Source organism: Perca flavescens, chromosome 4 (genome assembly GCF_004354835.1).
Source record: "Perca flavescens isolate YP-PL-M2 chromosome 4, PFLA_1.0, whole genome shotgun sequence".
NCBI classification, from domain to species: Eukaryota; Metazoa; Chordata; class Actinopteri; order Perciformes; family Percidae; genus Perca; species Perca flavescens.
The window spans coordinates 3,151,844-3,176,796 of NC_041334.1; the positions used below are offsets into that span (position 1 = coordinate 3,151,844).

A 24,953-nucleotide genomic window follows, 5' to 3' on the forward strand; every position below is an offset into this window, starting at 1 on the left:
TTAATCAAAGTAAACTCTGTTCTTTTTATTAAAATTAGACAAAGTAAACTTCATTTTACAATTCCAATACCTGAAGTGTGTAAAAAAATAATATAAATATGTAATTGCTGTGTAGGCTTTGGTTTTAGAGCTTCCGGTTCGGTCTCCTAACGGAGAGCATCTACTGCTGAAACTACTTAATTTAAAATGACGTGATATCGAACTGTGCATAGACTCGCGTACTCGCCGATACCTGCATTTCAGGCAGAATCTAAGGCATTTCAGATACTGGTATTTGTATCGAAACAATTCTAGTTTTAAAATGCCTGATTGTGTTTAAAAGTTTGTTTACATCAGTTAAGTGTAAAAAAACTGCAGTAAAACGGGTTTGGATTTTCTGTTGAGAAACACACAACCTGCTTGATTTTTTTATTTACAAATCAACCTCTTCAATTACCTTTTGTAAATATAATATTTCATAGTTAGAGAAGTACTAATTTGAGCCTTAAACCATCCAAGCAGTCGTCTATCTGGCTTGTATTCCAGCCTCCAGCCCCTCCCCACAAAGGAGCGTCTGTGTGTGACTGATAAGATAAAAACCTTTCTGGGTGGTGCTGTGCTTTAGTCAGTAGTGTTTCATCTTTTACACCGTGAAACTGTCCATTTCTTTGCCTAGTTTCTGATTTGATTAAGGAAGTCTAACGTATGGAATTGTTACAGCTCTAACAACCACTGAATGTGATCAATTATTTTAAGTGAATTTTGGACATTCTTTTTTTGTTGCTTGCTTATTGATGAAGAATAGACAGGAAACCCCTTACCGCACAGCCTTTAAAACCAGGAAAAGACTAGTCTATATCCACGACCTTCCACTTCCAGGATTGCCCCGTCCTTTTCTTGGCCGGATGTCAGTTACCTTCCTCGTTCTTTGTGTTGGCGTTTTAAACTCTGCTGGATTTATGAGGACTATGGTTAACTGCTCCTCAGATCTCTGCTCTCTATCTGTCCAATGTGAGTTTTCTGTTACATGACTAAAACAACTTTTGAATGTACACACTTTCCACCAAAACAAGTTCCTTCCTGAGGCTATTTTGCCTCTGAGGCACCGGGACCGGTTTAAATAAATGCCAATAAACCAGAGCATGTTTTTCTCCCATTCTGGAATGCTGTGTGGACTAACCTTCCTTCGCAGCGCTGTGGAGGAAGGTCTGGCAAAGCGAGACTAAGAAAAGACAACACTTGTATCATCAGAATGAGTTTGATTGGCCAAGTATACTTACATACACAAGGAATTTGACTTTGGTAGGTGTTAACTCTCTATACATTCAACAAATAGAAATTCAGTAGACAAATATTAATATAGACACATACTGTACAATAAAGACAACAATATACATATAGGCACTTATCAACATAGTATACAAATATACAAATAAGGCATTATATCAAGAAGTAAACATGGAGTGGGATGTAAAGTGAAAAGTGCAAGACTAGTCATAAGACGATATATATCATATGTATCAATGTCGATATAATATCGATATATTGTCCAGCCCTACTTGGGATTCAACACAGACTCAACCTTCATGACTTGAACCCAGGACTCCTACAGTAGGAACCGCTAAAAACCCCACAACCTCGCTGTCAACTCAATGTTGTAGTTAAAAATGTAGATTTCTCATTCATGTGGATTTCTCAAAACAAAGAAATGTGGGTCCTGATCGTGGCGTGCTATACACATTTACCTCACGTCATCATTTCAAAACTGAGTCCATCTCTTCTTTGTCTCTTCAGTATCTCTCCTCGCTGCTCCTCCACAAGAAGTTTGCGGCAGAGTTCATTACTCACGGAGGAGTGCAGAAACTCCTGGAGATCCCCAGGCCTTCAATGGCAGCAACTGGAGTTTCACTCTGCTTGTACTACCTGGCGTACAACCAGGACGCCATGGAGAGGGTACGCTTAACACGCAGTTACACCTTCAGACCGAGATGATTTAGCAAATTTACTCGTCAGGTTTTGGCTGCCACTGTTTTTTTTTTAAGCACTTAATTTAAGGGTTTAACGTTTAGCTAAAACTGTTAGTCAAGTAGATGATCAACGGACAAAATAGATTCTTTCTGAATCTGATAATCGATAAACCTTTTCAGTCATTTCTAAGTGAAAAAGGTTTGATTGGGTTCATCTTTACAAATGTTTAGAGCTGCATAAATAAGTTGATTAGTTGTCAACTATTAAATTAATCGACAACTCATTTTAATGACCATAAAGATTAGTCAACTAGAAGATACTTCTCTTTAAAAGTACTGTTGGAATAAGTACATTGTGGGTAATGATTCAAGCCAAACTGTTTTAAAGGTGCACTATGAGTTCCTGAATGATGTCACTTCTGTTGACGTTCCAAGTAAATTCCAAAGACAACAGAGCAAGCTCGCCCCTCCGTAAATGTTTAATTGACAAGTTGTCAACTTTTAAATGAATTGCCAACTTTTTCAAAAATAAAATATATAAAAATCCTCTGTCAGCTTTTTAAATGTGAGTATCTTCTAGTTTCTTCTCTCCACTGTGACAGTAAACTGAATATCTGCAGAACATGTAGAGAGAAGACTAGCTGCCCTGTAGCACATGCAGTGTGTCTCCGAGGTGCACTGATCAATAATTCATGGGGGGACTGTGAACTGCTGGCATGCCAGCTGGGTCGCTTCATTTTGTTTTAATAACTTAATATAAACTCTCACAATATAGCTACAGAACATGGCAAAAACAAACTGTAAAAAATGGTAATATTATATATCATTTTTAAATGGAAAAAAGTAAACAATTCTCTTATTCCCACTTCTTAAATGGGAGTATTTTCTAGTTTCTTCTCTCCTCTGTGACAGTAAACTGAATATCTTTTGAGTTGGTGACTAAACAAGACATTTGAGGATGTCATCTTGGGACTTTGGGAAACACTGATCCACATTTTATATACCAAACAACTAATCCATCCATTCAGAATGAAAATAATAATTAACTGCCGCCCTTCAAACATTGAGGTGTATTTGATGATGTGTGTGTGTGTGCGTTTGTAGGTGTGCACGCTCCCAAATGGCGTGCTGTCCGACATGGTGTCCTACGCTCTGTGGCTGCTGGAGTCGTCCCACGCGTCAGGCGTCTGCCACGCCACCATGTTCTTCTCCATCTCCTTCTCCTTCAGGGCGGTGCTGCAGCTCTTCGACCACCAGGACGGCCTGCGCAGGCTCGTCAACTTGGTCAGTGCTAAATCTTTCATCTGACGTTGCCTAAATGCTTTAACACTAACACCACCAGACACTTTAGGGATACTATACCGCCTGAGGCTACATCTTCACTATTTTTTAAGCATTTTTCTGACAAAAAAAAAACGATTTCCGTCCACACAAGAGTTTTAGCTCCAGTAGCAGAACTAATCTGCGTCCATATTAACACGTCTGACAACACATATAGCATGACCATTCACACACACTGGGCATGCGTGTGCATGTGTAAACAGGAAGCAGATTGTCTGACGTTACTCTGCAGTTGAAAATCATGGATGTAGAAGTTGAAAATAGAGAAAATACTCTGGAGAAAGAACAACAATGGTGAAAAGTAAGCACAGGAAATTAATAACTTGGAGCGACGACGAGGTGGAACTGTTACTGAAAGGTCTGTAAGCTACCCAATCGATAAGACCGACTGACCAAAGGTCTCCTTTTGTGTCCGTCCAGACTACAAAGCAACCCTGGAGTTTTCAAACCAAAACAGGGGCGGCAGTGTTTCCAAATGTCTCAGTTTTAGGGGTTTGGAAACGCCGGAGTAGCGTGGACATGAGGCGTAAACGTAGCAAAAGATATTAGTTTTTAAACCAAAACGTAGTAGGGAAGATGTAGCCCAATAGCATCTGTATCCTTTTGTCTTGGTTGACGTTCCAGCCTTCTCTATCTCTGTAGCGCTGTGTTAATCTCTGTAGCAGCAAGAACACACAGCCAGATATCTTATCCAACAGCTTGAACCCACGCAAAACTGATATACTGTACTTCTAGAAGTGTAAAATGTGCTATTTTGCTGTCTATTTTTAGAAAACATATTTTCGCGTTGCCACCCAACGCAGTTAAAAGTCCGGTGACAGACGCAGTTTATTTCATTTTGTTTTGTTTTGCTTATATTATAGCACATAAAAAAGAACATTAACCAAGCAAAATGTATAATAACAGAATATGTAAGGGAGACTAAAAGGCTTACATTATAATTAGGATTACATTATAATTTAAGTTTTTTCAAATCAATGCCCAATGGCGTCAGCTCTGGCATTTTAAATATCTACAGTATAATATTGAATTAATTGTGGTACCTGTCTTAAACTGTGTCCCCTTCTCTCCCTGTAGGTCAGTACTTTGCAGATCCTTAACACGGAGAATGAGGTGTCCATAATGAGTGATGACCAAGTCTTCGCCAACCGACAGACAGCCAAACATACCTGCATGGCCCTGCGCAGGTACTGCAGTGATGGATAGATCGGTAGAGGGTTATATAAATGTATGCAAGTCAACGGAAGGTGGTCACTTGACAACTGTTGTCTGACAAATTGAGGCCAGCGTTTCAGTATTACTTCTTATTATTTAGTCAACTTTTTTGTCTGCAGTTTTCAGTTGGTCTTTCATTTACTTCATGCTGATGTTCTAAAAGGGTTTGAAAGTCTTAAAGTGTAACTTCAGTGTTTCTTTTTAACCTGGACCCTATTTTCCCATGTTTTTGTGTCTTAAGTAGCTTGGCATAGCCAGACCTTCCTCGACAGCGCTGCGGAAGAAGGTCTGGCTAGTCCACACAGTATTCTGGGATTGGAGGAAAACTTGCTCTGGTTTATTGCCATTTCTTCAAACCAATCACAATCGTCTTGGGCGGTGCTAAGCGCCGGACTGAGCCACGGTGTCTCTGCAAAAGTGAAGGAACTTGTTTTGGTGGAACATGTGTACGTTCAAAACTTGTTTTAGTCGTGCAACAGAAAACGCCGATTGGACAGATAGTCTAGCTAGCTGTCAGGATTTACCCTGCAGAGATCTGAGGAGCAGTTAACCATAGTCCTCAGAAATCCACCGGAGTTTAGAACGCCAACACAAAGAAAGAGGAAGGAGACGGACATCCGGCCTAAATGAAGGACATCTGACGGAATTTCTGGCGGCACCAGAGAAATCCTGGAAAAATAAAAACGTCATCGAAATAGAAAAGTGTCTAAGTGACTGATGGGTCTTTGAAATTGGTTCAGTATTAAGCAAGATTGCGGCAGTTGGCCATCGGCGAAATAAGCTGGAATGTAAGTTATTAGCTTTCAGTTTGCATCCACTAAAAGTTCTGTTTTTGCCGCTGACAGACTCAGATTATTATTCTTAGTGTCTGACAACATTATGGAAAGGATCCCAGAGATGGACATTTTTGTTAAAGAGTAAGATCCTTTTTGTTTAACCATTAACCGCTCCAAAATCACCATTGCCAAATTTCCCAGACTACACGCTAAAAGTATCGTTTATTTAAATGGAGTCTGGTGAGTTTGGGGATGGCGATGTCGGGGCTGTTTCATGTTCAACAAAAATGATCTTTCTCTTTAAAAAACTGACGGAAAGTAACTGATGGTAAACATTGCAGCCTGGTTCACGGCTGCCGGTTACAGCGTTCTCGCTCTATTCTGGACCAATTTCGAGAGTTTTGTTCATATTAGTCACTTGGACTCTAATGCACAGGAAAATATGGTCAAGGTTGAAAAAAAGCTCAAATACCCTTTAAATCTTCCTTGATGCAAAATGCACCAACACCCTTCTTTGAAAAACTTTCAGTGCCAGGTGTGTTACAGATGTTATTGATGACTTTGTCCAGGTACTTTGAGGCTCACCTGGCAGTGAAGGTGGAACAGGTCAAACAGTCCCTGCACACGTCAGACGGAGGTACCATTGTTCCCCAGCAGCCATTTTACAAGGTATCATCATCATCCTGTTTGTACAGAAATGTTAAAAAAGAAGGAATTGATAAACCTTATTATAAAATAGTGTGTTCATCTTCTTACATATAAACCTGTGTGTGTTTGTCTGTCTGTCTGTGTTTCCAGGCATATACGTACACCAGAGAGCAGGTTATTGAGATGATGGAGTTTCTGATTGAGTGTGGACCTCCTCAGATCTACTGGGAACCGGTCGAGGTTTTCCACAAGTTGTCCTGTGTCCCTTTAATGCTGCAACTCATATCTACAGCCTGCGACTGGAGGACGTACTACGGCAGGTAAAGTTGCAAAGGGATACCTCTGTTGTAGGGCTGGGTATATTTAATGATTGACAATATGACCTAAAATCACAATTAATTGAACATTTTACCTTGATTATGATTTTGTTTTGTGGAAAGTACAAGTACCTCAAATGTGTACTTAGGTGCAGTACGACTATTTATAGTTATGTATTGAAGGTTTCGAACAATTTAAATGAAGCACACATTGTTTTGGAATGAAAACATCTTATAAAAAAGTCACATTTAACTTTAAATGTAAAATGCAAGTGTCCTAAAAAAGAAAGAAAGTACAAACAACTTTTCGATGAATTGTCCAGCCCTAGTTTAAGTAACTTTTACTTAACAGGACTAACATGACAGTCATTGACAAACTACAGCAGTCGTCGACACAATATAGTGAAACTTTCGACTTCAGCCAGAGAGCAGAGTGGCCATGTTGAAGAACATTCTTAAAACAACTGCTATACCATGGAAAAAAATGAAATAAAATGCTCTCTCTCTGACAAGTTTAACCGAGAAAAGGTGACTGTGAGCCGAGTATAGAACACCGTAAGGTTACGGTTGTTTTAGCGGCTGTTACAGTTAAATTTGGCCGACAAAAGGTGACCGTCATGCTATGACGACCGTTGAGTTTAGACACCAAAATCACTAGTTAAGATTAGAAGAAAGATGGTGGTTAGGGTTAAAATAGTCTCACATTACAAGAACTTCAGGGTCTGGCTAGTCCACACAGCATTCTGGGATGGGAGAAAAACATGCTCTGGTTTATTGGCATTTCTTTAAACCAATCACAGTCATCTTAGGCGGTGCTAAGTGCCGGACGGAGCCACAGTGCCTCTGCAAAATAGCCTCTGGAAGGAACTTGTTTTGGTGGAGCATGTGTACGTTCAACAGTTGTTTTAGTCGTGCAACAGAAAACTCCGATTGGACAGATAGCTGTCTGGATTTACCCTGCAGAGATCTGAGGAGCAGTTAACCATAGTCCTCACAAATCCAGGTTAGAACTAGGGCTGGGAAAAAAATCGATTTGATTTAAAAATCGAGTTGGTAGGTCAAATCGATTCATATTTTCAAAAAATCGATTTTTTTATATTTTTTTTTAATCCAAATACAGTATAAATAATTTGGATGTTTAACAATCTTTGTTGTACACTGCACAGTGACTTTTCACTTAGAGAAAGGGTTTGCCTTTGCAATTTTGTTTATGTTGATGCACTGTAATTAAATACAATAAATATATATTTTTAAAATATATTTACAGTTTGCAGTTATTTGGTTTTAAATGGAAGGGGGGAATCAAATCGTAAATCAAGTTTTTTATTAAAAAATCACAGATTTTTTTAGGGAAACAAATCGCCTAGCTCTAGTTAGAACGCCAACAGAAAGAAAGTGGAAGGTAACTGACATCTGGCCGAATATGATAGCCGGCAGAATAACCTCCGGCACCGGAGCAATCTCGGAAGTGACCGGTCGTTGGTATAGACTAGGGTTGAAACACTGGTCCCCTTTAGTAGTACCTCTTTCCTGGGTACAAATCTCGTGTTTTCCTCCTAACCTCTTGATTTTGGGATTTTATTAATCAATATCACTCAAACAAAGATGAATTTTAATTGGAAAATAGATTATTTTAATCTAGTCCTACTCAGTTGCTTTATGTACAGTAAATCAAGGCTTTTTCAATGCTGTTTGTTTTCTGCTGTCCATCTGTGTGCACTTATATTGATACATTTACAACATTGATAAGTAACTGCACCCATTTTCTTCAATTTCTGTCTCCCTCTCTTTGTATCTGTCCGTCTGTCTGTCCAGGAGTGACACGGTGCGTTATGTCCTGGACATCCTGGCCATACTGGTGGTGGTTCCAAAGGTCCAGTTGGTGCTGGCGGACACCGTAGAGGTTCTGGATGAAACCAGATCGCCTGTTTCCACTGTGGGTCAGTAAAACTCTGTCTCTCCTCCGAGTTTCAGCCTTTAGAACTTCTGTCCTGGATGTGCATTGATTGTCTGTTATGTCTGCTGCAGGTATGAGCATCATTCTGGGTGTTGCTGAGGGTGAGGTGTTTGTCAACGATGCAGAGATCCAAAAGTCTGCCCTACAGGTAAGAAGATGGCTTTAATCAGTGACTAATGCCTACTATACACCAGAAGAATTTGAAAAGACTAAAGTCTGACACCATCTCACATCTAACATTAACGTTAATAATATGTAAGACTTGCAGGGTTATAAATTGCAAGACTACAACTAAATTCATTTAACCAAGCTAGTTAGCTGTTAACTTGAGTGAAAGTTTGCAGATTACTTTCCCTCTTTAGCGCTTAGCTTAGCAGGGCGCCATAGCAAACATAAACAACACTGGCTCTAGCCGTTTGCTGCTTCCTGTTTGGTGCTAAAGGGAGAGCACCCATTGGTTGATGACAATGTTCGCGTGATTTAACTTCACTACCAAGACTTTAAACTTAGAATAATAGGACTCTCAGGGTTTCATTCAGATATTAGACGACACAAACGCACACGCCTATTAACTCGATAATAAAGCTGTAAAGTAGGCTGTCTTTCAACCCACTTCTCAGAAATACAGATAGGATTGGAGATGAAAAGTTTAACTGACACGTAACTGCGATCAGCGCTCACATGCTCCACTTAGCACTAACTGCAATGTTTAATTTTAAATGAATGTAGCCTACTGGCAGTCTGGCACACGTGGGTGCCCAGTTTTTTTTTCCGTGGGTGCTCGAGCTCTGGAGCACCCACGGTATCGGCACATATGCGGCAGGATAATTTAAAAGGCAACCGCGACTACATTGTGCGTCTGCCCTATTTCTGATACTGTGGCGGCAGAAATTTTGCCATGGGGGGCCGCCGCTACAAAATCATCAGAGGAAACACTGTAGCGGCATGTCGGTCGGCCCGTCCACCACTTCCAGACTAAATGATCTCCGCTATTGATTGGATTGTAATGAACAGTTCTTGAAACATTTCAGGATGAATCGTATCGTCTCTGGTGATCCTCTGACTTTTCCTCAAGCGCCACCAGCACTTTGAAATGTTTGTTTTTTTAGTGACATGTCTCGACAGCTATCGAATGGATTGCCATGACATTTTTTGCAGACATTTATGTTCCTTTCATGAGGAATTGTAATAATCGTGGACTTTCCGTCTAGTGCCATAATGAGGTAAAAATTATATATTTTTTTCACAATTTTTATTATTAAATACTTGCAAAGGGATGATATTCCCTTCAGTCTCAGCGTTGTGTTTACTGATAATCTGATAACAATTAATTCTGCGGACTGCAGACAAACCTTAGATTGTTAACACATCTCCACCCCAAGCACAAAAACTTTCCACTCAATTCTGCAGATTTTACAAGTACAGCCTCTCAGGGCAGTTATCAGTTTGTCCAACAGTGTAATTCAAATATTTTCTTTTTCATTTTTTGTTTTGTTTGTCTGCCATCCTTAACACCATCCAAACACTCCCGTCTTCTTCCCTGTTCCACCCCAGGTGATAATAAACTGCGTGTGCGCTCCAGACCGGAGCCTGAACACTGTGGGTGCTTTTGCTGTCACCCCCCTCAGGCCGTCCCTCCACCCCCAGCAGACGTCCGCTCCACACAACGGCGTGCTCGCCCACATGTGGCAAATGGTGCAGAATAACAACGGTATAAAGGTAAGAATGGGAAGAAGCTTTCATCTTTCTTCTCCTTGAATGAGATGTTACAGTGCCTTGCAAAAGCATTCATACCCCTTGAACTTTTCCACGTTTACAACTACAAACGTAAATGTATTTTATTGGGATTTCAGTGTTACACTGGATTTTATTTAGAGGTATCAGAGTAAAGGGGGCGGACTACTTTTTAGATTTTTCTTAAATAAAAAAGTATAATTTTCCTTCCACTCCACAATTATGCGCCACTTTGTATTGGTCTATCACATGAAATCCCAATGAAATACATTTACGTTTGTGGTTGTTACGTGAAAACGTGGGAAAGTTATGAATACTTTATATGATAGGGGTGTCACTCACCGTCCCACACTCCCGTGTCTGTCTGTCTCCCCCAGGTGCTTCTGTCTCTGCTGTCGGTGAAGATGCCCATCACTGACGCCGACCTGATCCGTGCTCTGGCCTGCAAGGCTCTGGTCGGACTCTCCCGCAGCTCAGCGGTCAGGCAAATCATCAGCAAACTGCCCCTCTTCACCAGCAGCCACATTCAACAGGTGAGGACAAGATCCAGGCTTTGCCCTGGGTTTGTGTGTGTTTTTTTTTAAGAGGGCTTAGGTGCAAATGACGTCATGTGTATTTTGCATATTGGTGCCCGTCCTGCGCGCCGGCTCTCCGCATTTTTACGTTCACTGGCTGCAGTATAGGTCATAAAACCTGCCCCCTCCATGTTAATGGATAGGACATGGGCCTAACTAAGAAGGTACTGGGTTTAAATTTCCCAAAGATGGTTTCTGTCATATTAGGTAGGTCTGATCATGCTGATGTTTGTTTTAGTGTTGATTTTTTTTTGATCAGTTTGGTTTTTATTAGTTATTTGGTTTTATAAAAACGTGCTGAAACTTCATGATTGACAGCTGGAATTCAATTCAATTTTATTTATAGTATCAAATCATAACAAGAGTTATCTCAAGACACTTTACAGATAGAGGAGGTCTAGACCACACTCTATAATTTTCAAAGCCCCAACAATTCCAGCAATTCCCCCAAGAGCAAGCATTTAGTGCGACAGTGTTGAGGAAAAACTCCCTTTCAGGGAGAAACCTCAGACCCAGGCTCTTGGTAGGCGGTGTCTGACGCTGCCGGTTGGGGGTGTGATGAACAGTGGCAATAACAGTCATAATAAAGATAATGGAACTATGACTAGAAATAAGTAGTTGTAGTAGTTCATGGCATAGCAGGGCGATAACGGGCTGTAGCAGGGAACTGCAGAGTGTAGCAGGGCATAGCAGGCAAATAAACTAAAGCAATAGCTGTGGGGTTTTACCCACAAATACTCATGTATTTTTTTGTCTTTTATTTACCTCCCTAGCTCATGAAGGAGCCACTGCTGCAGGACAAACGAAGCGAGCACGTCCGCTTCTGCCGATACGCCGCCGATCTGACCGAGCGGGTGTCGGGCAAGCCTCTCCTCATGGGCACCGACGTCTCATTGGCTCGTCTGCAGAGGGCGAACGTGGTCGCCCAATCACGCATCACCTTCCCCGAGAAGGAGCTCCTCATGCTGATCAGAAACCACCTGGTGGCCAAAGGGCTCCACGACACGGCCAACACACTCGTTAAAGAGGCCAACCTGTCTGTGACATCCCTCTGTCCCAACTCTTCCTCCTGCGTCACCCCTCCCCCCCTCTCCTCCGCCGTGATTCCCAGGACTTGCCGGTCTGCCGGCGGGATGGCGGCTCGTGTTGGCGGCCACGTCGGAGCCTCTCCCGTGTCCTCGGCTGCTGTGGCGTCCTCCTCCACTCCCTTGTCCTCTCGTTCCCTCGCCAGTCCTCACCCCCCGTGCTCCTCTTCGTCCACCCCTGCCCTCCCTCTGCCTCCTTCTACTCCCTCTCTTCCTCCCCCTCATCCTGCAGCTCATGGCTCACATCTGGTCGGGCGCATTCTGTTCACGCGGGAACGCCCCGTGGCCCAGTGCAACTCAGGGAAAAAACTTAGAGCGCTGAAACAGAAGTCTGACCACGGTGCTTTCATACAGGTCAGTGATGTTTGTGTGTGTCTGCAATCGTTTATTTATGAAAACTGAAACCGTTCGTGATCGACAACATCAGCCACAACTTTGATAATCCCTTCCAGTTGTTTGATTGTTAGGTTAGGATTAGGGTAGTCAAAGTGTAATTTGAAGTGTACTGTGGGTCGTCTTTGGCTATGTTGAGCATTTTTCACTATTTAATAATAAGGAAAATAATTAATTAAAAATCCTTAGAGTCTGCCTTTTTATTACAAATGATAAATGTTTGTTGTATATTTTGCCCCCAATAAAGATACAAGGCCCGTAGAGCTGCAAAGATTAATTGATTAGCTGTCAACTATGAAATTAATAGGCAACTATTTTTAAATCGGTTTGAGTCATTTTGTATGGAAAAAAAGTTAACAATTTAAATTGATTCTAGCTTGTTAAACTTGAGTATTTTTCTAGTTTCTTTACTCCTCTGTGACAGTAAACTGAATATCTTTGAGTTGTGGACAAAACAAGACATTTGATGACATCATCTAGGGACTTTGGGAAACACTGATCCACATTTTTCATCATTTTTAATTTTTAGACATTTAGAGACCAAACATCTAATCCAGAAAATTGACAGATTAATGACAATAAAAAATTATAATCTTTAGTTGCAGACTCTACAGTCCTCTGATTATTTTTGATCTTAGCTTATGATTTTCCTGTATAGAGCGGCAAAAGTAGGCTTGCATTGAAATTGAAAATGATTTCGCTTTATAGCTCTGCATAAGAAAAGAAACCCTGCATCGCAGTTTTTAAGGGTGATGGTAGCATAGCTCTGTTGATGTCGGCCAGTGGGTCAGTCCACCATTTTGGGCCTGAGTGAAATATATCAACATCTACTTGAGGAATAGGCACAGTTTGCTTTCAGCATGTTTAATTTTCTTTGTAATGTCAGGAAACTGAGTGCAATGGGGGAACAATCACAGGATTGGAAATGGATCAGTCCAAACAAATATTTATCCATTCAAAAAGTGACATGTGGAGCTTGGCTCCGACTCAGGGTCAACTCCTAACCATTTGTCCTCTCTCGATCAGACTCCAGTCTTGAAGAAGCAGCTGGAGCGACACGTTCCTTCGCCCCCGAGCCTCGACGGCATCATCACCGAGTACCTGAGGGAGCAGCACGCCCGCTGCCCCAATCCTGTCACCACCTGCCCCCCCTTCTCCCTCTTCACCGCCCACCGCTGCCCCGAGCCCAAGCAGAGGCGACAGGCATCGCCCAACTTCACCGCCCGCCTGGGCAGCAGGGTGCTGTATCCCAAATATGGAGGCGTGGACAGAGGGTGTCTGGATAGACATCTGATATTCAGCAGGTTATGAACACACTCAGGAGTGCATAAATAGCTACTGTAAATTGAGTCCAGTTTATCATTTTTCTGCTGGTGTCTGTGACTCCTTTTTTATTTATTTATTTATTTTATTTTTTTTAAATCTGTGTTCAGGTTTCGTCCGATGTCGGTCTTCCACGAGGGCGACGGAGACGAGAGCGGTTTCACCTGTTGTGCCTTCTCAGCCCGCGAGCGTTTCCTGATGCTGGGAACCTGCTCCGGTCACCTCAAATTCTATAACGTCTTCTCTGGAGAGGAGGAGGCCAACTACACCTGCCACACGTCGGCCATCACACACCTGGAACCCTCCAGGGTATGTTTCATATTTCAGATCGGATCAGAATCAAATCTGTCACGTTGGTTGAAGGCTGGAAGTCCAATGGTGTGAGCCGAGGCAGCTTTATTTGTGTGAATAAAGTGCCTTGAGAGGGAGAGAGAGCAAAAACGGCTAAATGAGAGAATATTGGACTGACATTGGATGTAGAAATAAGCAACTGTTTGATAACAACTTCATCATATTAAAGTTTAAAAGGTTATGTTAATTTTGTGTTCACGACTTTTTTCCATTGCCAGTTCTTGCTGCTTTAATGATTCACATCCGCCATCTGAACCCACCTGTTTTTAGTCTTTTCTCTTGAGGTTTTATAAAAATGAAATAATTTAAATGAGTGCAAATTAAAACCTGTCTGTGTGTGTTTCTCAGGATGGGAAATTGCTGCTCACCTCTGCGTCTTGGAGTGTCCCCTTATCTGCTCTCTGGAGTATGGATGGAGTCTTTAGCATGAAGTAAATGTCACACACAAACACACTCTCACACACACACACACACACACACACACAATGACTCTCTCTCTCTCTCTCTCTCTCTCTCTCTCTCTCTCTCTCTCTCTCTCTCTCTCTCTCTCTCTCTCTCTCTGTGTCTCTCTCTCTCTCTCCGTTTTAACTTTACACACCATCTTAAGAGTCCATTGTTGGCCATGGTGTATGAACTGGTGTTTTGCTTTCTGTCCCAGGAACTCGTTTGTAGACGACCACTACGTCGAGTTCAGTAAACACACTCAGGACAGAGTCATCGGCACCAAGGACCAGGTCGCACACGTATGTTACCCAAAATGTTCTGCTACGCTTCAGTGCCTCTGAACAGCCTTTGAGTTCATTTTTTCTTCAGCATCACATTCTTCCATGTTGGTAACCAGTGGGTGTATTTCTTTCATATCTACCTCCATTTGGCCCTTAAAGGAACACTCCGACTTATTGGGACTTTGTCTTATTCACCGTATCCCCCAGAGTTAGATAAGTCCATACATACCCTTCTCATCTCCGTGCGTGTCCTAACTCTGTCAGACAACCCCACCACTAGCCTAGCTTAGCACAGATCCTGGAGGTAACCGGCTCCATTTAGCCTACTGCTCCCAATAAGTGACGCCAACATTTTCCTATTTCCATGTTTCCATGTTGTGTGACTGTAAGAAAAGATACACCATGTCGACTCAATAAAAATGAGGCAACAGATTACAAGCAATATTATTAATTAAATTTCACATGGTTTGGTATTGAGTAAATATTAATTAAATGAGACCCTTAATAGTTATCCATTTAATATGAGTATATTCAAATAGAAAACCGTACGGAATTATTTATAACCTAAACAAAAATATTGAGTTGATTTGAAAAAGATAAACTCCCTAATGTTTAAATGGTACTTATAAAATTAATTTAATTCTACATATCAATGATATGTAATTGAGTAATAATCATCTACATTAATCTGCACATCGATTTGGATTTAATCAATGCAATGAATTAAATCTAAATATTCTTTCTTCGGCCCAGAAAGTACAGAACTTAACAAATACTCAAATAAGAATTTTATTAACAATTAACTTTTGTGCTTTCGACTCATTGTAGTAGTGCTGGGCAGTACACCGGTATAAAGGTATTAATTTCCCATATGATATGAATTTTTCATATACCGTAATACCAGTGCATTGCCGCAGAGAACGCTACGGCCAAGGCCAAATTGATCTGCGACTGACTTCAGAATGGGAGCCGTGTTAACTTCGTACCCTTCTCACTCATGGTTGTAAATTCATAACGACAATTAATAACCCACAACTAACTCTCTTTAACAGGATAAAACACCATAGCACACAACTATTTGTGACTTTAACAATTTCTAACACTAATAATTTTACATTTAGCCTACACATTTACACAGCCGAACGGCATGCTGGGTAACATTACAGCTGCTAGCTAGCTAGGTTGACAGGAAGTGCTTTTCAATTAAAATTTGTCTGATTACATTGATTTGAATTAACTCAATATTCTCTCTATTTGGGATCAGATAAATATAATGCTTATGTTTTATTTAACTACAATGGGTGGATTTTATCCCAAACATTTTTATTTGAACTTGAATTAAATATTTGCCTCAAAATCAAAAACACAATCATATTGAATATATTTTACCTAATACATTAATTCAAATCTACATGACCACAGGATCATTTCTTACAGTGTATAGTCACAGCATGTACAAATAACAAGGTCACATGAGACACAGCCAATTTCTAACCGTATACATACTGGGAACTATATTCTCAGAAGGCGAAGCACTGCTACTTTGGCGCAGTGATTATTACTCCAACTCTGAGTCTAGGCGAACTCTCTGTTCCTCTCTCTTTTAAATATTATATTTGTATATTCATATGGTTGCGTTTGCTGCAGATCTACGACATCCAGACGGGTCAGAAGATTCTGACTCTGAACGATCCCGCCCTGGCCAACAACTACAAGAGGAACTGCGCCACCTTCAACCCCACCGACGACCTGGTGCTGAATGACGGGGTGCTGTGGGACGTGCGGGCGTCGCAGGCCATCCATAAGTTTGACAAGTTCAACATGAACATCAGCGGGGTTTTCCATCCCAACGGCCTGGAGGTCATCATCAACACAGAGATTGTATCCTCTGATCTTGGTGCATTTTTATTCTCCAGACTGCTTTTGCGACATCATGATCCAATAGGGCTGAAAATAGCCATTCATTTTTTATTGTGATTATTTTTTTGATTTATTTTCTTGATTTAATTGAATAGTTCTTTGGTCTCTAAAATGTCAGAAAATGTGGATCAGTGTTTCCCCAAAAGCCCAAGATGACGTCCTCAAATGTCTTGTTTTGTCCATAACTCAAAGATATTCATTTTACTGTCACAGAGGAGAGAAGAAACTAGAATATACTCACATTTAACAAGCTGGAATCAGAACTTTTCCTTTCTTTTTTCATAAAAGAAATTACCGATTTGACAGATTTGTGATATTGCATTGTTTTTAATTAAAAAAACATGTTTTCTGGAAGGAGGAGCCCTAAATCCCTCGCCAAATATGTGCACCTAAGTCTTCCACAAACCTAGGGAAAACACGGAGTTTGAATCTGTGGTTGTGAGCCTTGACAGCCGGTGTCAGTGGGACCTGAGGACCTTCCACCTGCTGCACACTGTCCCTGCCCTGGACCAGTGCAGGCTGGTCTTCAACAGCAACGCCACCATCATGTATGGAGGTACGGGCAGTCTGTGTGCGTCGTTCTGAACCCATCCTGTGTGTCTGTGTGTTTTTGAGTAGGGTTTCAAAGGGGGCGTACATTTTCCGTAAACTTTCCATGGAAAGTTTAGCTGGGGAATTTTGGAAACATTCCAATTTGTTTTAACCAAGATTATGCTGCAAGATGTTTCTTTTTCAACTACATTTAAGTTCCCTGTTATAGACTAACAGTATTATAACAAGCAATATTAAAAATATCCAGTATATTCCCATTAATTCCCATGGAAAGTTTCCTACTTTGAAAATTCCTGGAATTTTGCAACCCTAGTTTTGAGCTACACTAACTTTTTCTGACACAGTGACGAACATCTTTAATGTGCTGAATCATGTTCTGGTCTTCTTTCTCTCCCACACACACGCGCACACACACACACACACGTGTACACACAGCAATGCTGCAAGCCGATGAGGAGGATGACGCTATGGACCAGCAGATGAAGAGTCCCTTTGGTTCATCCTTCAGAACCTTCGATGCGACAGAGTACAAGCCCATCGGTAGGCTGCACATCCTGTTTACAGACTTAAATTTTATGCTGTGGTTACATTGCACGCGTAACGTATGCAGACTGTTTGCGTAGCAGATGTGCCGCGGAACGTATTTCTTAAAGGTGCAGTAAGAGATGTAAGTAAGAGCATCCACTCTGTATACGTGCTATGTAGCCAATGTAGTCATTTTTACAGCACAATAAGGTCCTAGAATTAGAATTTCCAGGCTTTTAATGAGGCACCTCACTTGTGACCTACTGAACCTTGATTTTTATTGAATTTTTTTAAACAGGAAAAACAAATGTAATGCCTACCTGTGGTAGAGTTGTTGTTGTTCTGGGTTTTCATGCAATTTGTTGATAAGAATAATTAAGACAACTACCACAAGCCTCTGCAGATTTGTTTCTCCCGTTTTGACCAGTTGCGTGTAGGACAGTGACTTTTGTTTCACCTTGGATTTAGTTTATAACTCAGAACTGTGTTTGGTTTTTCAGCCACAGTGGATGTAAAGAGGAACATCTTTGACCTGTGCACCGACACCAAAGACTGCTACCTGGCTGTCATTGAGGTACTTTCCTTAACTTTTAGCTTCAAACTCACTGGTGTGGATGTCAGGGAAGTAGCCTGAACAGCGGGCATGTTGTGAGGCATCATGGGAGTCTAGCGGACAAACCAAGTACAGATTAAATATTGTTACGCTCTCTTTCATCAGTAAAAAAGAACTAAACTATCTTTAAATATGGCCTCTGTCTGATGATTCAGTGTCACTGGGTCTCTCCAGACTTTGAATTATTTGGAAAACATTTGCTTGAGAAATTACTTCCGACTTATTAATTATAAAATACTTGCTGATTATTTTCTGATGATTCTGTTAATTAAATAATAATGATTTCATTATTATTCATTTTCATTAAACAGAAGTTTCACCAGATTTCTTTGTTGCTTTTCAGTCTAGTTTAAATTATCAGAAAAAAATAAATCCTAGTGAAAGCACATTTGAAACCACAGATACACCAACACTGTTTGTGCTTGTCCTTCATGTGTTGACTGTGTAGAACCAGGACACGGTGAGCTTGGACACGGTTTGTCGTCTGTACGAAGTCGGACGACACAAACTGGCAGAAGAAGGGGACGACGATGATCAGGTGAGATGCACAGGACTTAGTATACTATCGGTCTTTGTACCTTTTTTGTTTGTTTGGTGGTTAGGTAATTGGTAGTCTATATCCACGACGTCCTACTTCCGGGATTGTTCAGGTGCTGCTGGAAATTCCTCCGGATGTCCCTCATTTCGGCTGGATGTCCGTTACCTTCTGCTTTCTTTGTGTTGCCGTTCTAAACTCCGGTGGATTCATGAGGACTATGCTTAACTGCTTTTGAACGTACAAATGTTCCACAAAATAAGTTCCTTCCTGAGGCTATTTTGCAGAGGCGCCGTTGCGCCGTCCAAGACTATTGTGATTGGTTTAAAGAAATGCCAATACACCAGAGCACGTTATGTCATTAGGCTATGTGATGTGAGTGCTGACTTACAATATGAGTTATTGTAAACATTTAATTACACGTAAATGTGTTTAGTAGTAGAAAGGTTAATTGGGGGTAATGAAAAGAAAGTAAGTTTGCAAGTTTCTTAAAACCTTGCGAACATATCTTGAGAGCGGCAACACACAGAGCAGACATCCTGTCATGTCCGGCTTTATCCTGGAAATGTACTTCCGTTGATCCAGACTACATTGATGCTGACTCAGCAGTGTTGTGTTGCATGCTATGTCATCTTTAGGATGATGAAGACCAGGACGACGACGATTCCTCGGACACGGATGACGACGACGACGATGACGACGACGATGACGACATAGAGACGGACCCGCTGTTAGAGGAACTGGCCAATAACGACGACCCGGAAAACGATGACTCGCCCCCCTCTCCCACAGATGAAGAGGTAACTCACACCAGAGCTGAAGTTTTTGAGTTATAACCTACATGCACAGACCATAGACTGTTAATATTCATGGACGACTCATCCGGTTCGGCGAAGTGCTGAAAATGCGGAAGTGCCTTGAACCTGCATTCTATCTGAATTCCAGCAGGGGGCAACACGTGCGGTTGCAAAAGGAGATCTGTTTCTGTAGAAGTCTATGAGAAAGTGACCCACCTCTCACTTGATTTATTACCTCAGTAAACATTTTCTTCCATTTATGGTCTCGTTGATTTCAAAATTGACGATAAAGCAGGGGGTGTTTTAGGGTGTGGCTATGATGTGATTGACAGTCCGCGACCTGTCTTATATGTAATGTAACTAATTTCTTATCATGTACTCTAAATGCAGAACTATGTCCAGATGTTTTTTGTAATCTCTCAGCAGTTCCAGGTGTTTTGCTGTAGAAGATCAGCTGTGATGTTTAGTGTTTTTAAACTCCTCCCCCCCTCAGATCGCAGATCTTCTCGGCAGCAACAGCAGCAACGACAACAGTGATGATGACGACAACGACGATGATGATGAATCAGCAGACTCAGAACATTCAAACCGAAGTGATGACGGATGGGACTCGATGTGTAAGCAACACTGTTGGTTCATGTAGAATATTAGCAGTTCAAGTTGTACTGGTGCTCATAAAAGAGCTGTGTGCAGTCATTGAGGAAGTGGCTCAAGGAAATGTGTCTGACCATAGAAGGATAAGCTTGAGCCTTTAACAATAGTTTAAGCCTTTATGGCATTACAATCCTTCCAGAAAAACGCAATTATGCAATCGCATAATTCAATGCATAATCAGCCAAAGTACACACATTTATGCAGGGGGCGCATTTTTTTCAAATACGCCACACTTTCTCCTCATAAATTGCAGATTTCCGCGCAAAATATGAGGGGCTTGCATGATTTCATAATCCCCGCATTTTTGTTGCAAAAAAGTCACATATATCTTAGCAGAAAGATGAAAAATGTTGCGTTTACTTCACACAAGAGCAGCCATTTTCCCGTTGCCATGGGACATTATGAAGTGACGTAATTACGCGACGTGAACATCATCGAAAAGCAGGGTGTTGGGGGAATCAAACCACAGTTTTTGCAAGTTCCCGCAATTTCATCGCATAACATTGCATAAATATCCCGCATATTCAATCGCATTTTTTAAGAAAATGTGCCGCATAATCAAGGATTTTTGCCCACAACAATAACAAAAAAACTCCGCATTTTTCTGGAAGGACTGGCATAAGAGTGCATTGGGTACTAGACAGATCAGCAGAAACACAGGGATGGTAGTTAGAGTTACAGAACAGACAAGGAAGTTGCACCACAAGGTCCCGACCTTGCGTGTGTGTTTTTGTGAAGTTGACAGTTTCTGTCTAGAAACTAGGAGACACCCCCTTGTGAGGAGAGAATAAAGACACAGGGAAAACTCAGATCAGGGTTCATTTTCAGACGAGATCTTGGTGGACCAGCTCTGACTTAAAGTGTAAAGGGAAACTTAGATTCATAAACTTGTAAAATGGTTGGGTGACCGTCTGAGGGGCCCTTTCACGTGGTTACGTGCATGAATAAATTGTAAATATTGCTTATATGATTTAATAATAATCAAATGGTGAAGTTTGCTTTCACACCACGGACCTGAGCATGCGAGCGGTGAGCATAAGCGCAACGTTTTTGGATGGAACCAGGAGCGAATTTTTCAAACGTTGTAGCGTCTCCTTCTCTCCCGCTCTATCCCGCTTCAATTTGGCTCCAGTGCCTCCCACACCAGGGGCACGTTCAATCTCTAAAAGGTGTGCATCATTTTGCTACCGTTTCCGCGTTGAACAACAGGTTTCCTTGGAACGGTGTACAATGAGCTTTGAGGTATGTTTTCTCTCGTTTGGTGGGTGTGTCAGAGGTGTTACCCAATCACCAGCGACGTGGACAGTATGTTTAAGGACAAATTCGGCGCAAAATGAACCTAGGGGTTAATAACACGTGTACCAAGTCGACCGTTCTCTGGGATTTGTTTTCATGCGATTAGTCGAACGACGAATGCCGTGCTTGAGCTACGTTACTGGTTACACAGCGTTTGTCGATCGACTGGTCGTGACCGTTATCCCAAGATGGCGCTCGCCTGTATATGTGAACGGTACCATTTTTATAAACTATCTTTTTAATAAACTGTCTGTACACTTACAAAGTTCTCAGTGCAGAACTTACAAAAGTTCTCAGTGCTTCAGTTTACATGTAGGGGCCGTTGAAGTTTGGTGCTGTTTTGAGCCTTGTTAGTGGTGTGGAAATAGAGATTTCCTTTTTACTTTACCAGTGCCCCGACGACTAGCGTTATAAGCTAATTAGCGGTTTGTGCTAAAACGGGTCACATTTGATTAGCATGAAAACATATCCCAGAGAACGGTCGACTCGGTGTGTTATTAACCCCTAGGTTCATTTTGCCCCGGAATTGTCCTTTAACTTGTGGAAACAAAACAAGGGGAGTGCGATTGCGCACACAGCAGGGTGTTCAACACACCACCGTGTCAGTTTAAATAAACGTTTTGCTACGTTCTGTCCGGGCTGAACGTGCCCCATGAGTTCTAAGCATGCCCGAGGTGGTCTCTGTGTTACTGCAGCACAGTACGTGCAGATGAACGGCGCCCGCCCTCCCTTCCCATGCAGCCTGTCATCCGGCGGCTAGCGGAGTTCCGGGCATGAAGGGAGGGAGGGAAGGCACTGTTCATCTGATGAATACAACACCACATTTTTTTCCCTTTTTTTTTTTTTTTTTTTTTTTTTTTTTGGATGAACAATTTTTTTGAAAAGCAGCCGGGACCACCTTTGAGCGGGGCAGGGGAGTGAACAAATGGCTCAGTGAGCCAATTTTCTCACCGCTTCACAATGCACACATGCTCTGGACGCACTTGGAAGCATGCAACAACCCCCACCCCCCAGGCTCAGCCAGAATCCTGTTGACAGTTCTCAACAAACTGCACTGAACGGGCAGACACCCCAGAGTTTGAATCAGAGTAAAGCTGTAACGATTAATCGATTAGTTGATAAGGGAAACAAATCTGATTTTCCTTCTTTTCATGTTCATTTTTTTGAAATTAGGATTTTTAGTGTAAGCCACAGTATAATTGGTTTAAAATGCAAGTTAATTACACAGTCTAAGTGCATATTGTGTGTGTGTGTGTGTGTGTGTGTGTGTGTGTGTGTGTGTGTGTGTGTGTGTGTGTGTGTGTGTGTGTGTGTGTGTGTGTGTGTGTGTGTGTGTGTGTGTGTGTGTGTGTGTGTGTGTGTGTGTGTGTGTGTGTGTGTGTGTGTGTGTGTGTGTGTGTGTGTGTGTGTGTGTGTGTGTGTGTGTGTCTTCATGCTGCAGACTACCCAGAACAGTCAGATGATGAGACTGAGATCTTTCGGGCCCTCAGCGCGAGATGGTTCTCCTGACCTGGGAGAAGATCCTCCTCTGCTGAAAATATGAACCTCAACAAGGACCCACCACACCCCCTTTTTAACCATAATTTCTCATAAAATCAGGCAAGTGGATGGTGATTACACTGAAAAATGTCATTGAGGACAACAGCAAAGTCTATCATATTAGCTCTCTATATATTCTAAATATTTAGAGAGATGACCGTGATGATGAATAAATATTTCCCAAAGAGCATGGTGCTCAGATGGAAAACGCTGACTGTTCGCTTGACCTGGCTTTCTGCTTCCTTTCATTAAGAGAAAGTATTTGTGAAAGAAAAGTATTAATATGATGTTTAACTCTCTGCCTCTGATTGAAGGAATATTTGACGTTTTTCTGCTCGGAACGAAACGCATTTTTTCACGTTTTGTTATCGAACTTGGACCTCACTGTTGAGCTCACAGCTCGCATTCACTGACTTACCAAAACCACAGAGAAATGGAAACCTATGTCACGGAAAGTTCATCGTTTTTTGTCCAGTTTTCCCAGGGATTAATCATTCAGGTTTAATCTAAAAAAAACAACAACAAAAAAACACAAAACATAGAGCCGTACATTTAAAAATGAAACTGTTTTATCCACTCGCCACACTTTCTGGTGAAACATATTTTTCTTACTTCCGTAGAAGAGTTTGACTACAGGCAACTTATTTCCACAGTCAACAGTCCTCCGTACGTATGTATTTTTTTTGACGATCTTCTTTAATAAAAGCCAAAATATTCACTTAAAGGCAGTGAACAGCGTGGGACTACAGAAATTGCGGAGGCTCATTTAGCTCTTCTAATTTTTCAGCCAATAAAAACGTGGTTACCAGTTCAATCACTCAGAGAAAATGTAAAGTCCCAAGAAAGATTCCCGGTAAATGCTAGATCAGATCTGCTAGACATGTCGACGTAGTTAGGTTTAGGCATGAGGACTGGGGATTGGTTAAGGTAAGAATAACGGATTTAGCCAATCAGGGGCAAAAATAAGGCGGGCCGTCGACATGTCCAGCAGATCCAATCTAGCATCTACCCAATGAACCTGGCCTTGGATCTGGTGGGCTGCTTCATGCTGTTGGCTCACAGAGGTTACCTGGAAATGGAAATGTTTCCATGCACATGGTAAAAACAGCAACTTCTGTGTCTTGTGAAGAATCAAAATCCCGTCCTTGTGAGGAAATGGGCGTATCCACGTCGCCGTTGCCGGGCTTGAAAACCCAGCAGTTTGTCAACCCGAACATCCAACGCAGGTTTCTGCAGAAAGGCGCTGGTGCATGGGACACCATGAGCCACTTTCACCATTAACTCTGTATATAGTTTCCCCACAAAATTCCCCAAACAAAAATACATTTATTCGAGGACAACGGAGATGTGGCGGTGTCGTATAATCTTGTTTTAATTTAAGTTATTTTTGACTTTTTGTTTGGTTTGCTTTAATTTATTTTAGCTCATCTTTAAAGGGGTCGATAGCTTTTACGTGTCGCGAAAAATCTGATTGTTAATTAATTAAAAATAATATAAATTAATTGCTAAACTGGCAGCACTCCGCCGAAAAATCCATAGATTATCGGTGTGCTTTTGGTTAAAAACCAAATGCATTTAAAATCTCAATTTTCTGAGAGCAGAGAACCCGCAGAACTCTTAGTACGTTAGTATGGGCAGCGAGATTATTTTAGAGAAAATACTGAGTTATCAGTGTTTAAAAACCAGTGTTGTAAATGAGCAATGGCTAATGCTTGGAGGATTGTAGCAGCTGATAATGTTGGCTAACATAAATATCCCTCTAAATGGGATCAAAAATACAGTCAAACATGTGAATGTAATAAATTATATTACATTATGCCGTTTATTGTTACTTCAAATGGGGTGTTAACATTTGTGATATTGTGATACGTGACATTATCCTCCGATTATTTCATTATCAGCTGTGAAAAGGTTTCAAACACAAGGTGGGAAAGTTATATTTTGTATTAGAACAATTTTTCTATTCTGCAGTGAGCTGACCTCATCACTGAGCGGTCGACCTTTGACCCTTAGTGCGTGTCATCTTTACAGGTTCACAACACAGCCGGTATTTAACAGTGACTGACTATTTGAGCCCACAGACGGATGTTAACTTTTGTAAGTTATCGTTTAAAGGAGCACGCCGACTTATTGGGA

At 41.5% G+C, this 24,953-nt stretch overlaps 1 protein-coding gene across 5 annotated transcripts in view; it reads left to right on the top strand.

Moving 5' to 3' along the window:
* Positions 1–23,036, top strand: part of LOC114554313 (DDB1- and CUL4-associated factor 1) — a 32,980-nt gene extending 9,944 nt beyond the window's left edge. For all 5 annotated transcript variants that reach the window (XM_028576068.1, XM_028576070.1, XM_028576069.1 and 2 more), the window contains 22 exons: positions 1,774–1,932; positions 3,051–3,230; positions 4,365–4,474; positions 5,848–5,947; positions 6,077–6,246; positions 8,059–8,183; positions 8,272–8,348; positions 9,755–9,919; positions 10,312–10,467; positions 11,283–11,948; positions 13,014–13,291; positions 13,421–13,619; positions 14,010–14,092; positions 14,320–14,404; positions 16,034–16,267; positions 16,769–16,862; positions 17,294–17,398; positions 17,884–17,957; positions 18,445–18,534; positions 19,170–19,331; positions 19,822–19,945; positions 22,720–23,036. In XM_028576068.1, the coding sequence (XP_028431869.1) occupies positions 1,774–1,932; positions 3,051–3,230; positions 4,365–4,474; positions 5,848–5,947; positions 6,077–6,246; positions 8,059–8,183; positions 8,272–8,348; positions 9,755–9,919; positions 10,312–10,467; positions 11,283–11,948; positions 13,014–13,291; positions 13,421–13,619; positions 14,010–14,092; positions 14,320–14,404; positions 16,034–16,267; positions 16,769–16,862; positions 17,294–17,398; positions 17,884–17,957; positions 18,445–18,534; positions 19,170–19,331; positions 19,822–19,945; positions 22,720–22,787 (3,504 nt within the window). In that variant the 3' untranslated portion in view covers positions 22,788–23,036. The remainder of the gene's footprint in view (positions 1–1,773; positions 1,933–3,050; positions 3,231–4,364; positions 4,475–5,847; positions 5,948–6,076; positions 6,247–8,058; positions 8,184–8,271; positions 8,349–9,754; positions 9,920–10,311; positions 10,468–11,282; positions 11,949–13,013; positions 13,292–13,420; positions 13,620–14,009; positions 14,093–14,319; positions 14,405–16,033; positions 16,268–16,768; positions 16,863–17,293; positions 17,399–17,883; positions 17,958–18,444; positions 18,535–19,169; positions 19,332–19,821; positions 19,946–22,719) is intronic.
* Positions 23,037–24,953: the final 1,917 nt, after the last annotated feature.